This window comes from Bubalus kerabau, chromosome 4 (genome assembly GCF_029407905.1).
Source record: "Bubalus kerabau isolate K-KA32 ecotype Philippines breed swamp buffalo chromosome 4, PCC_UOA_SB_1v2, whole genome shotgun sequence".
NCBI classification, from domain to species: domain Eukaryota; kingdom Metazoa; phylum Chordata; class Mammalia; order Artiodactyla; family Bovidae; genus Bubalus; species Bubalus kerabau.
The window spans coordinates 43,827,125-43,839,182 of record NC_073627.1 but is presented as its reverse complement, the minus strand read 5'-3'; the positions used below and the strand labels follow the sequence as shown (position 1 = coordinate 43,839,182).

General features: G+C 49.0%; 1 protein-coding gene across 5 annotated transcripts in view; it reads right to left on the bottom strand.

The window, feature by feature from the left end:
• Nucleotides 1-12,058, bottom strand: part of MYO18A (myosin XVIIIA) — a 101,099-nt gene that overhangs the window by 87,283 nt on the left and 1,758 nt on the right. For all 5 annotated transcript variants that reach the window (XM_055577095.1, XM_055577096.1, XM_055577083.1 and 2 more), the window contains exon 2: nucleotides 152-1,232. In XM_055577095.1, the coding sequence (XP_055433070.1) occupies nucleotides 152-1,150 (999 nt within the window). In that variant the 5' untranslated portion in view covers nucleotides 1,151-1,232. The remainder of the gene's footprint in view (nucleotides 1-151; nucleotides 1,233-12,058) is intronic.

Below are 12,058 nucleotides of genomic sequence, written 5' to 3'. Positions count from 1 at the left end.
AGAGCCCAAGGAGTGGATCGCATCATCCCTTGCACTTGCTAGGCTCTAATGATAGCTATTGGGTACCCCAACCAAACTCCCAGGTACAAACACCAGAGAGGCCAGCATACCCAGTCCCCGCTCACCCCCGGCTGCCCAGGCAAACACTCACATGGGCTGGCTCCCTGCGGAGTCCCTCCACGCTCCGCAGCCAGCTCTGGCTGAGCTCACTGAGCTCTGGGATAGGCTGCACCTTGAGCCGTACGCTGTCCCCAGACTGCCGGATCATCTCCACAATCTCATCCCTGGACTTGTTCTCCACCTTGAGTCCATTGATCTCCACCAAACGGTCACCGGGCACCAGCCCCAGGGCCAGGTCCTTGGTGCCCGCGCCGGGCTCCGCAAAGTGAACCACCCGCCTGTAGATCTGGCCTTCGGGCCCGCGATCCAGCATGGTGGTGCGCCGCAGGGAGAAGCCGAAGTCCCCAGTGGGCCTTCGCAGCAGTTCTAGTTCCCGGAGGGCAGGGGGTGGTGGGGGCAGCACCGGGGGCAAACGCAGGTCAGCCGGAAACCTCTTGGTCACCAGCTCCGGGGCTCGGGACCGAGGTCCTGATCGAGGGATACCCGGGCCGGGATGCTGCGTCAGCTGTCCCTCCAGGGTCCTCACCTCCACCTGCGGAGATGGGGCGGCAGAGTGCTCTGAGGGGGTGGAGGTTTCCGACGTGCTCTCGTCCCGGCTGCGCTGGGAGAAGGAGAAGCGCTTGGCGATCATCTGCGAGTTCTGCTTGGCCAGGGAGCCGAACTTGGCCGCCCGCTGCAGCACCGAACCCCGCCCGCCGCCTTCCTCGCCCTTGAGGTCGTCGCTGGAGCTGGCTGTGCTCAGGTGGCCCGAGTCCAGGACGACGCTGCCTCTGTTGCTGTCTGAGTCGATGTCCGTCAGGTGCAGGTCCGAGCCGCTGGCCACCTTGATGGGGATGGGGTTGGAGATCTCCAGGCGCGTCCTGGAGTCGCGCTTGGAGGAGCGGTTCAGGTTGAAGAAGCCGCGACGCAGGCTCATCTCTTCCAGGCTCCGCAGCTCCGCCGCCGACATCCGCTCCTTCTTCTCCTTCTTTTCCTTCTTCTCCTTCCGCCCGCCATCTTTGTCCTTGTCTTTCTTCATGAGGTTAAACATGGTGGGGGCGCTGTTTCCAGGGGTGGCACCCCCAGAGGATTACGGGTGCTTAGTACAGGGCCCTTGTGCCTCGCCCTTGGCGCTGCAGACAGAAACAGAGAGAGAGAGGTTATTCCAGCAGAGCCCAGACATGGCCAACCAATGAGCACAACTGCCCCTCACCGAGTGCCAGCTACGTGCCAGGGGCTCTGTCTCACCCAATACTGTCTCGAGGTGACCCTCATAACACTGCTATGGGTGTTCTTGTTACTGTTGTTCAGTCGCTAGGTCGTATCCAACTCTTTGCGACCCCCATGGACTGCAGTACACCAGGCTTCCATGTCCTTCACTATCTCTCTGAGTTTGCTCCAACTCATATCCATTGAGTTGGTGATGCCATGGATAGGTCTATCATTACTTCCATTTTACAAATAAGGAAACGAGAGAAGTTTGTAAAAGCCCAGACTTCAAAATCTTATCATTTCCTGTAATCCCTGATAGACCCACGCTTAGGTGTACACAGCGATGGCATCTGGGAGCTCTAACCTCCTAGTTAAGAGGATGCTGTTGGGGCTTCCCTGGTGGCTCAGTGGTAAAGAATCCGCCTGCCAATGTAGGAGACACAGGTTCAATCCCTGGTCCAGGAAGATGCCACATGCCACGTGGAGCAACTTAGCCCATGCACCACAACTATTGAGCTTATGCTGTAGACCCTGGCAGCTGCAACTGCTGAGCACATGTGCCACAGCTACGAAGCCCGGGGGCCCTAGAGCCGATGCACCCTAGAGCCCGGATCCCCGACAAGAGAAGCCACCACAATGAGAAGCCTGAGCACCACGACTAGAGAGTAAGCCCCCACTCACCGCAAGTAGATAAAAGCCCATGCAGCAATGAAGACCCAGCATAGCCAAAAATAAATCAATAAATAAAATTATTTTTTTAAAAAAAGGATGCCATCAAGCCAACCTGGGACCTAACTTAAGATTCAAACACAAAGGAACAAGGCAAGTGACCTTCCACAGCCACTGTCCATTAAGGCACCAGACATCACATGCTCCTGGGCTCGTTCCTAAACCTGCTACCCCTGAAGCAGCAGCCTGAGCCACCGATGGACAGATCTCAAAGAACCAACACTTATTTAATGACTGCCACTCACCAGGCATAATGCCAGGCCCTTTACACTATCTCATTTGAACCTCACAGCATCCCTGCAAGGTAGGTATCATTATCTCTACTTTGCAAATGAGAAAACGGGGCTCCGAAAATTAAGTGTATGTTATGTCACACAGCTAGTAGGTGGCAACTGCAGGATTCAATGGCAAATGTTTTCTTTCTAGGGCCTGGGCACCCACGGTGAGGCAGGGAGGGAAGTAAGGGGGAAGTTCCAGACTGAACAGAGGACACACAGCTGCAAGGTGGGGGTGGGGTGGGGTCTGCTGGATAAACAGGATCCTGAAAAACTCACATCCTTTTCCCCAGACCGACACCTAAATATAGCCTTGGGAAGTAAGTTGTGGCAGCCAGAGAGAAAAACCTAGCTCCAGAGCTCTAGTGTTTATGGTACCAACCTCCTCTCATCCCTAAGCACACCCGACTGGGGACAGGACCAGAGAAAAACCTGGTGGGGGTGGAGTTGAGAGAGGTTTCCTTGTTCTAACCAGCAGGGAACAAGAAGTAGGCCATACCACCTAATTAGAAATTAAATGTAATTTTTTCTGTCTCTGTGAAAGCTTCCTGCTCTGAGTTCTAGACCCAAGACCTGCAAGCTTACTCTTTGCAGCAGTGAGCTCTGGCCAAGCCCTGGAGAGGCCCTTCCTCTCAGTGCACCCCATCCTCACAACCAAGAGGGCATTCCGGGCTCCCCATTCTACTGAGGATTCCCAACCCAGGTACAATGCCTAGGAAGGCTTCAAGGGCCAGGAATGCCCAAGGGCCCTGGGGTGCTGGTTGATTGTTTCTGCTCCACCCAGCGCCCTGACCCATGTGGCTCCTGAGAGATCATTGTATCTTTTCTAGAGCAGCACTGTCCACGAGAAATATAATTCAAATCATATATGGAGTTGTAAATTTTCTAGCAGCCACATTAAAAAAAAAAAAAGGTAAAAGGAAATGGGTAAAATTAACAATACAGTTTATTTAATGTAAATATATCCAAAATATTGTCATCTCAACATGTTATTTATATAAAAATATTGAGATATTTTACATTCTCTTTTCCATATTAAGTCTTCAAAATCCAGTGTGTGTTTAGCATTTAGAGCATGTCTCGATTCAGACAAACCACATTTCAAGTACAGTAAGTCCCCTACATATGAACAAATTCTGTTTCAAGAGCATGTTTGTAAGTCCAGTTTGTTCACAGGTCCAACAAAGCCTATGTACCCAACCAACACAATCGGCTATATAGTACTGTACTGTAATAGGTTTATAATACTTTCCACATAAATAATATGTAGATAAAAAAACAAACACAAAAAATAAAGAAAACATGTTTACTCTTACAGTACTGCACCTGGAAAAGTATAGTAGTACAATACAACCAACAGCTGGCATATAGCGCACATTTGTATCTTTGAAAGTTTGCAACATGAAGGTTCTTAAGTAAGGGACTTACTGTATTTGACAGCCCTGTGTGGTTTGTGGCTATCAGATTGGGCAGCACAAGCCTAAAGAATTCTTCTGTTGTAGAGCATATGCAAAGAGGTGGGAACAGCTCTCTGTAGACCTAGCAGGTACCCTTCTCCCCCTCTGACCTCAGTTTCTACCTGGTAAAACAAAGTTCCCTTTGAATTGTTTAGTTCTTACTGCTCCATGCATAGTACCTGGGGGTGGGAAGCCAGGAAATCTAAGGGCCCAAGAAGTACAAATCCAGGAACAGCCCTGGCCAGCAGCTGCACCTGGACTGATACAGGGTGGCAGAGTGCCTGGATCAGGTATTGTCTCTTCAGGGCTCTATTTCAACATAGGGAGTTTTTCTTTCTCCTCCTGAATGCTGATGGGGGTGTGGACAGACCTACCATATATTAGGATGAAGGATCTCTGGCTGATCACTGCCCATCTTACTCTCACCCATCACTACCTGCATGCTCTTAAAAGGCTAGCTTAGAAGATGGTTCCAGAGGGACCTGTGGGGGAAATGGGGAAAGAAACCCACCTTGGGGACTTGGAGGGAACAAACCAGTATCTGAGCCACAGTTCAACCACAGAGAACCCAACTGCCTCCAAAGCCATCTCACCAACACACCTTTTAGAGTCTCCAGTTCTCACTCTGCAGTCCTTACCCAATCCTGGCTCTTTGCTGGGGGCTAGGTATCTGAGCAGTATCAACGGAAAACAGCCCCAGAATTCTAGAATCTTTGGGCTGTCTCGGCAAAAGCTTGTCCCTCACTGTCATTGCAGCTGGCAGAAGCCGCAGACGGTCACAGCAGCAGCACAGGGGGACGGTGCTGGCAGGAAATGTTAGAAGATCTGGTATCTAGGCCTGGATCTGCCAACAAATCACTGGGGGACCTTGAACCTGTCACTTTGCTCAAGGTTGGACGACATGATCTAGGTCTCTTCTAGCTCTAAAATTCCAAATATCTAAGTCTCCTGTGGACACAGGTTATTTATTAACTTTCTGCCAAAGTCACCCCTCTCTCATCCCAATCCCTGGGGCCTCTGGAGACTAGATCCATTTCAGCCCTTTCCTCATCACCCCCTGTCCTGCCACTGTTACCTGCACAGCTCACAAGATCCCCCCCCTTCACTGTTGTCCCACCAATTGCCAGGCCTGGCTGTGGCCTGGGTTCTCTCCTGTGCCCCACGTTTAGAGCTACTGGCAGCGTCCCCCTCCAGGGTCAGACCTGCAATACAGCTGCAGCTGTTTCTTATGTCTCAGAGCCTAGTTCGCCAGAGACCTGGGTTCTGTCAACTTCCTGTAGACCTTGGACTTTGCTGCATCTCCTGTCCTCAAGTTCAAAGTCTCTGGTAGCAATGATATCATTACCTCCCGACTCCTTTCAGGCTGCAGTTTCTACCTACCTCCCCTTCATCTCTCACTCCCTCTAGTGATGCTAACTTTTTTTGATCCACTTCTCTGCCTTTCACCCGTCACCCTACTCCAGGAGGTCTTTCCTAATTTTAAGTGGAGGAAAGGTATGTATGCAAATTAGGATATGTACCTGAATCATCTTGACCGTGTGTGTGTGTGTGTGCACGCACGTGCGCACACGCGCTCAGTCGCTCAGCCATGTCTGCCTCTTTGTGACCCCATGGACTGCAGCCTGCCAGGCTCCTCTGTCCATGAGATTTCTCAGGCAAGAATACTGGAATGGGTTGCCATTTCCTCCTCAGGGAGTCTTCCCAGCCTAGGGATCAAACCCACGTCTCCTGAATTGGCAGGAAGGTTCTTTACCACCATACCATCTGGAAAGTTCCCCATGTCGACTCTACTATCCCCCAAATCTAAACAGAATACCATTGACTCAATCAACTCAGCTGCTTTATCACATTAAGACATAAAGCATTTTGAAGACAAGGACCATTCAATTCAAATATGCATGTATTGGGCTTCCCTGGTGGTCCAGTGGTAAAGAATCCACCTGGCAGTGGGGGAGACACCAGTTTGATCTTTGATCTGGGAAGATCCCACATGCCATGGAGCAACTAAGCCTGTGCTCCAGAGCCCAAGAGCCACAACTACTGAGCCCAAGTGCCACAACTACTGAAGGCCTGCACCCTAAAGTCCGTGCTCCACGACAGGAGAAGCCATCTCAGTGAGAAGCCTGGGCACCGCAACTAGAGAGTGGCCCCTGCTTGCCACAACTGGGGAAAGCCCAAGTGCACCAACAAAGACCCAACACAGTCAAAAATAAATACATAAAACTTAAAAAACAAATATGCATCAATTCAATGTACATGGTCATATGATGGAATACTGCTGCTGCTGCTGCTAAGTCATTTCAGTCATGTTCGACTCTGTGCGACCCCATAGATGGCAGCCCACCAGGCTCCCCCATCCCTGGGATTCTCCAGGCAAGAACACTACTCAGCAATAAAAAGGGAACAACTACTGATACACACAACAAGGATGAATCTCAAAAACATCTCTTGCTGCTGCTGCTGCTAAGCCAGTACAGTTGTGTCCGACCCTGTGCGACCCCATAGAACGGCACCCCACCAGGCTCCTCTGTCCCTGGGATTCTCCATCTCTTATGTGACTATAAAAGAAGCCTTGAACTACAATTTGGTACTATTTATATGAACTTCTGGTATAGTCAAAGTAACCTATAGGGGAAAAAAATCAGAACAGTGGTTACCTCTGGGAAGCAGGGGTGGGTTGGGAGTGGGAATTGCCTGAGAAAGGGCATGAGGGGACTTTTGGGGGTGATGTTCATGTTACATATCTTGATGAGGACTAGGGTTAGGAAAGTTACGACCAACCTAGACATCATATTGAAAAGCAGAGACATTACTTTGTCAACAAAGGTCCATCTAGTCAAGGCTATGGTTTTTCCAGTGGTCATGTGTGGATGTGAGAGTTGGACTGTGAAGAAAGCTGAGCGCCGAAGAATTGATGCTTTTGAAATGTGGTGTTGGAGAAGACTCTTGAGAGTCCCTGGGACTGCAAGGAGATCCAACCAGTCCATCCTAAAGGAGATCAGTCCTTGGTGTTCATTGGTAGGACTGATGTTGAAGCTGAAACTCAATACTTTGGCCACCTAATGCGAAGAGCTGACTCATTTGAAAAGACCCTGATGCTGGGAAGGATTGAGGGCAGGAGGAGAAGGGAACGACAGAGGATGAGATGGTTGGATAGCATCACTGACTCAATGGACATGGGTTTGGGTGAACTCCAGGAGCTGGTGATGGACAGGGAGGCCTGGCGTGCTGTGGTTCATGGGGTTGCAAAGAGTTGGACATGACTGAGTGACTGAATTGAACTAACAGATGTAACAGTTATCCAGAAAAATTGGTGCATTTCATTGGATGAAATACTCAAAAGACAAAAAGAATTATAAACAAATACTGAACTCTAGTTTATGATATGTATGCTAACGTTTTGGGGGCAAGGTTTATTTAGTGTCTGTTATGTACTTTGAGATGCATCAAAAATGTAAGATGGAGGAATTCCCTGGTGATCTAGTAGCTAGGATTCAGCACTTTTACTGCAATGACCCAGGTTCAATTCCTGGTCAGAGAACTAAGATCCCAAAAGCCACGCAGTGTGGCAAAAAAAAAAAAAAAAGTAAATAAAGTTAAGATGGCTTAGGGTTGTATCAAGGGATAAAGATGTGGTAAACAGGAGAGTAAAGTGTTCGTTGTGGCTTCCCAGGTGGCTTGGTGGTAAAGAATCCACCTGCCAATGCAGGAGACAAAGGAAACTTGGGTTCACTCCCTGGGTCAGGAAGATCCCCTGGAGGAGGCATGGCAACCCATTCAAGTATTTTTGTCTGGAGAATCCCATGAACAGAGGAGCTTGGTGGGCTACAGTCCATGGGGTTGCAAAGAGTCACACATGACTAAACACACACACACAAAGTGTTCACTGTAGAATCTAGAAGGTATTGTAAAACTCTAACTTTTAAAAATGTTTGCAGAGCTTTGTGATAAAATGTTGGGAAAATATATATATTTATCAAGCACCTTACCAAATGCAGGGAGTATAAAGATAAATAAAATTCATGAGAGAATTTAGGCTTCAGGTATCAGGAAATAAAGCTGAGAACAAATTTGAGTTAATATTGAGGCACTTTTGGGCAAGTCACTTAAGGCAATGACTTAAGTCATTTTTTTTTAAGGGAGATAATAGTACCTGCCATTTAAGCCATGGGAATTAAATGAAATATATATATATATATATATATATATATATATATATATATATATATATACCTTTCATAAAATGCCTAGCCCAGATTAAACCCTCAAAAATGGTACCCAATAGTAGCAGGGCACAGTCTTGCCATCTAAATGGGATGGTAGAGAGGGTGATGAAGTGCACAAATGACTATCGGCACCAGTATGACAAAGTAAGTCTAGACATAGAATCTTTTTTTTTTTACTGTGATGTGAGACACACAGGATCATAGTTCTTCGACCAGGGATCAAACCTGTGCCCCCTACATTGGAAGCTCAGAGTCTTAACTGCCAAAATGCCAGGGAAATCCCTAGACAAGCAATCTTAATGCTGGACAGGACCTTTGTGTATGGAAAGTAAAGCCTAAAGCAGTGAAGGCAATCCAGTGAGAACAGGGCCAAGCTGGATCACACTGGCTCAAGTCCAGAGGCCCCATAAAACTACTGCCGAGATAAGGACAAGCAATTCATAGTTGCAGAAATATAAATGGCCAACAAATGTGAACAGGTATTCAGCCTCAATAATAATCACAGATGTATGAAATAAAACAGAGATATACTGTGTTCACTTAGCAATTTAGTAAAAAGCACCAAGATTAATAACATCAATCAGAGGATGAGAAGCAGGGTGTCTCATACATGTTGATGAGAATATAAATTGATATAAGAAGGGCAGGTTTGTGGTATCTATGAAAATATTTAAAGATATATATTCTTTGACAGGGCAATTCCATTTATAGGACATTATAGATATATTCACACAATAAATGGGGTTAATCTTTGCAGAATTGTTTGTAATAGCAAAATTCTGTCGCTCTAAATATCCATCACTAGGGTAATAGCTATAATTATAGAACTAGGCAGTTATTTAAAAGAGTGATGTAGATTTGTGTATACTGACCTGGAAAGATTCTATACTGTCTTGTTTAATGAAAAAAAGAAAGCTGCCAGATAGTATATAATTTTTACTAAGAACTTTTAAGCTATGTATATGTGTGCATATATATACATGTGTATTATGTATAGTGTTTCCACATGGATAGAAAAATGTATACTCTGGGAAAGAGACAAAGATTTTGGGAAAATCAAAGGAGACTTCTGTGTTTTGTCTATATTGTTTTAATTATTGACGGTGAGAATATTTAGCTGGTACGGGTACGTGTGTGTGCACCTGCATGTGTTCACTTAAGCCTAGGGCCTTTAGATAGTGGATTGTGTATAATTTTTCTTCTTCATGCCCTTTATTTCCCACAGAAAGAAAATTTATATAAAATTCTATTTATATAAAATATATGTATTAAACTATAAATACATAATATATAAAATATTCATGACAGGCTTTTAAAAAAATAGCCTGGAAAGATCCATTACACAAATATATCCGTGATTTTCTCTGTGGAGTAGTGGCAAAGAGGGGTAACACTTGTAGACTTGCTACAGATGGAACCTTTTTTTAGCATGTTACTTTTGTGATTTTAAAGTTCAAAAGAGAAAAAAGGAAGGTTTGACAAAGAAGTAAGCAATCTATTTAGCGTTACCGCTGTAAAGGGGTTTGCAAGGGCAAGTTCAAAGCTTGCTTTCTCATGCTTTGAAAAAAGTGACTTGAGGGACTTGGTTAAAATAGATCTCATTGCTGTCTTGTGGCTTTAAGTCGGGGACAGATTTAAATGGGTCACCCTGCAGCTGGCAAAGCAGAAACCCCAGGAAATGGAAACTATAACGTTAGAATCCCAAGACAGGGCGCCCAGACTTGGCTGCTGCGGGTGGATACTTAAAACGGTCAGTCCCCCCATTCTCACCCCCCGACAGCACTCATAAATAAATACAAAGGAAATACTTTCCCAAGAGAGCCGGCCTCTCTCGCTCGGCCTCTGACCTCCCTGAGCGGCCGTTTCCTAAGGCCCCGAGGCCTTGATGGGTAGCTAACCCGGCTCACCCGCCCGCACCGAGCAATCGCAGGAGTGGCCCGGGGTGGGGGGCTCCCCCGGCACCTAGCCGGGCCCCGGGACAGCGCAGGGTCACGCCTGTCGCCGCCGCGGAGCCTCTTCCCGGCGGTGCTGCCGAGCCCCGCTGCGCCCCGTGACTCACGGCCGGGTCACACGGAGCTTATCTGGCTCCAGGTGTGCTCGCTCAGTCCGTCTGCACGCTTCTCACATGACATCAGCCGGCCCGCCCGCCCGCTCCCCGCCCAGCCCGCCACCGCGCGGGGAACCTCGGCCCTGGCACCTCCAGGCGGCCCGGTCCGGGGCAGCCGCGGCCCCGCGGCGCCTCCGCAGCGATACAGTCTCCACTGGAACGCAACCATCCCGCAGGTCCCGGGAGAAACAAGTGCAGGAGCTATGCCAGCAGCCCCGCCAGGTCCCCCGCGGCTCTTCCAGGTGCGCCTCCTTGGCCCCAGCGGGGCCTGCCGCAGCCCGCAGGGCACTAACCTCAGCTGACATCCCCACACCCCACCTCCGGGGTGACCTTGAACCAGTCCCGTCCTCTCTCTAGACCTCAGCTAGTCCAACTCCAAAATCTCCAGGGGCCTGAGACTTCAGACATGGCCTTTGCCGAAGAGGTATTCCGTTCAACCACACACGGTAGGTTCGAATCCCGCTCTCCTTCTGACTGGCTGCGTGACCAACAGCCCAGTTATCCGACATCTCTGAATACTAGAGAATAACAAAAACAATTCCTTGCGAGTGACTCTAAAGTACTTGGCTGAGAGAAAGGGCCCTGGGCCCTATAAAATCGTCAGTCCACAATTTAAACTGCTGCCTGACTGTAAACTATTTGAAATGTCAAGGGAATGTGTATAATTTACAAGCCACACAATTCCTACCTCAAGAGAAAAGACAGGAAAGTGGGGGTGGGGGGTGGGGTTTTCAGGTCTGCTCCCCACCAGCTGCTCCCAATCCAGCTCCCACCACTGCACCACCTCACCCTCTAATTTAGGCTGCCTCAAAAAATGGTGAAGGGGGTGGGCGGGGAGGTGCAGTGAGCAGACCATAAAGAACCCCAGGGCCTGATGCAAAGCAGAACTTAAAAGCTCCATCAAGCCCCCAACCCAAGTCCCGGGGAAGCCTGTTAATCATAGCACAGTGTGGGCTGGGCCCTCCGGTCCCCTCAAATGTTTAAACTACATGGGGCCAGAGCCCCTCGGCTTTACCCGCCACATCCAGGAGAGGCCTAGGACAAGGCCTGGGCCCCAGGGCCACCCACAGGACCCTGCTCACTCGGATGCTCTGGCTCCAGTCTGTGGTGTCCACTCCAGGTGAGGGAGGTCTGGCATGGGACTGACCTCTGGTTGAGAAAGAGTCAGCACAGCCCTCTGCCCTGGAGACCTGTGACACAGCAAGCCTGGATCAAGGCTTCCTGAGTTCCAACAACTCTGCTCCACCCAAGCAGGTTGGATTCTCCCTTTCACACAAGCCCCAGTTCTGCCCCTCCCAGTCCACCTTCAGGTGTCTGCCTCTGGGGGGACACTGGAGTTTTCAGATTCAGCTTTCTGAAGACACACGCACCCCTCAATGAGCAGCCACAAACTCATCCAATGAAGGGGGCTCCAGGCAATAGGCTGGCTGCCCCAACTGCCAGGCAGTGAGGTTAAGGGAGCAGGCAGGATTCAGGAAGGGCATATCCACCTGAAGGCTTCTGAGGACAGCCTGGAGCATGAGAGGAAGCCCTCGGGCACACACCCTGGCACCTGAGCCAGGCCAAGAGACTGTAAACAAACCAGATATTCAGAGCTGCCAGGCGCCAGGTCATCGATTGTTCAAAGCTCAAAGCTCCCACAGGAAGTGACCATCAACATTCCCCTCCTCCCTCACCCACCCTGCACTCTCACCTGTGACCCTTCTCATTCCCCTAAACCCCCGAACACAATAGTTTTCCCCACCATCTTCCTGAAATTGAGCCCCAGCTTCAATGTTCCTAACCCCAAATGGACAAGCACACCTCCACCCAAGGCTATATATAACCAACCAGTCATGTCCAGCAACCAGGAGGATATTTCCTGGAAAGTCTTCATCACAAAAGGACAGGGGGGAAGCTGGGGAGGTGGCAGGCCACTGACAAAGAGCCAGTGAGGTCTGTCCGGAAGCCAGA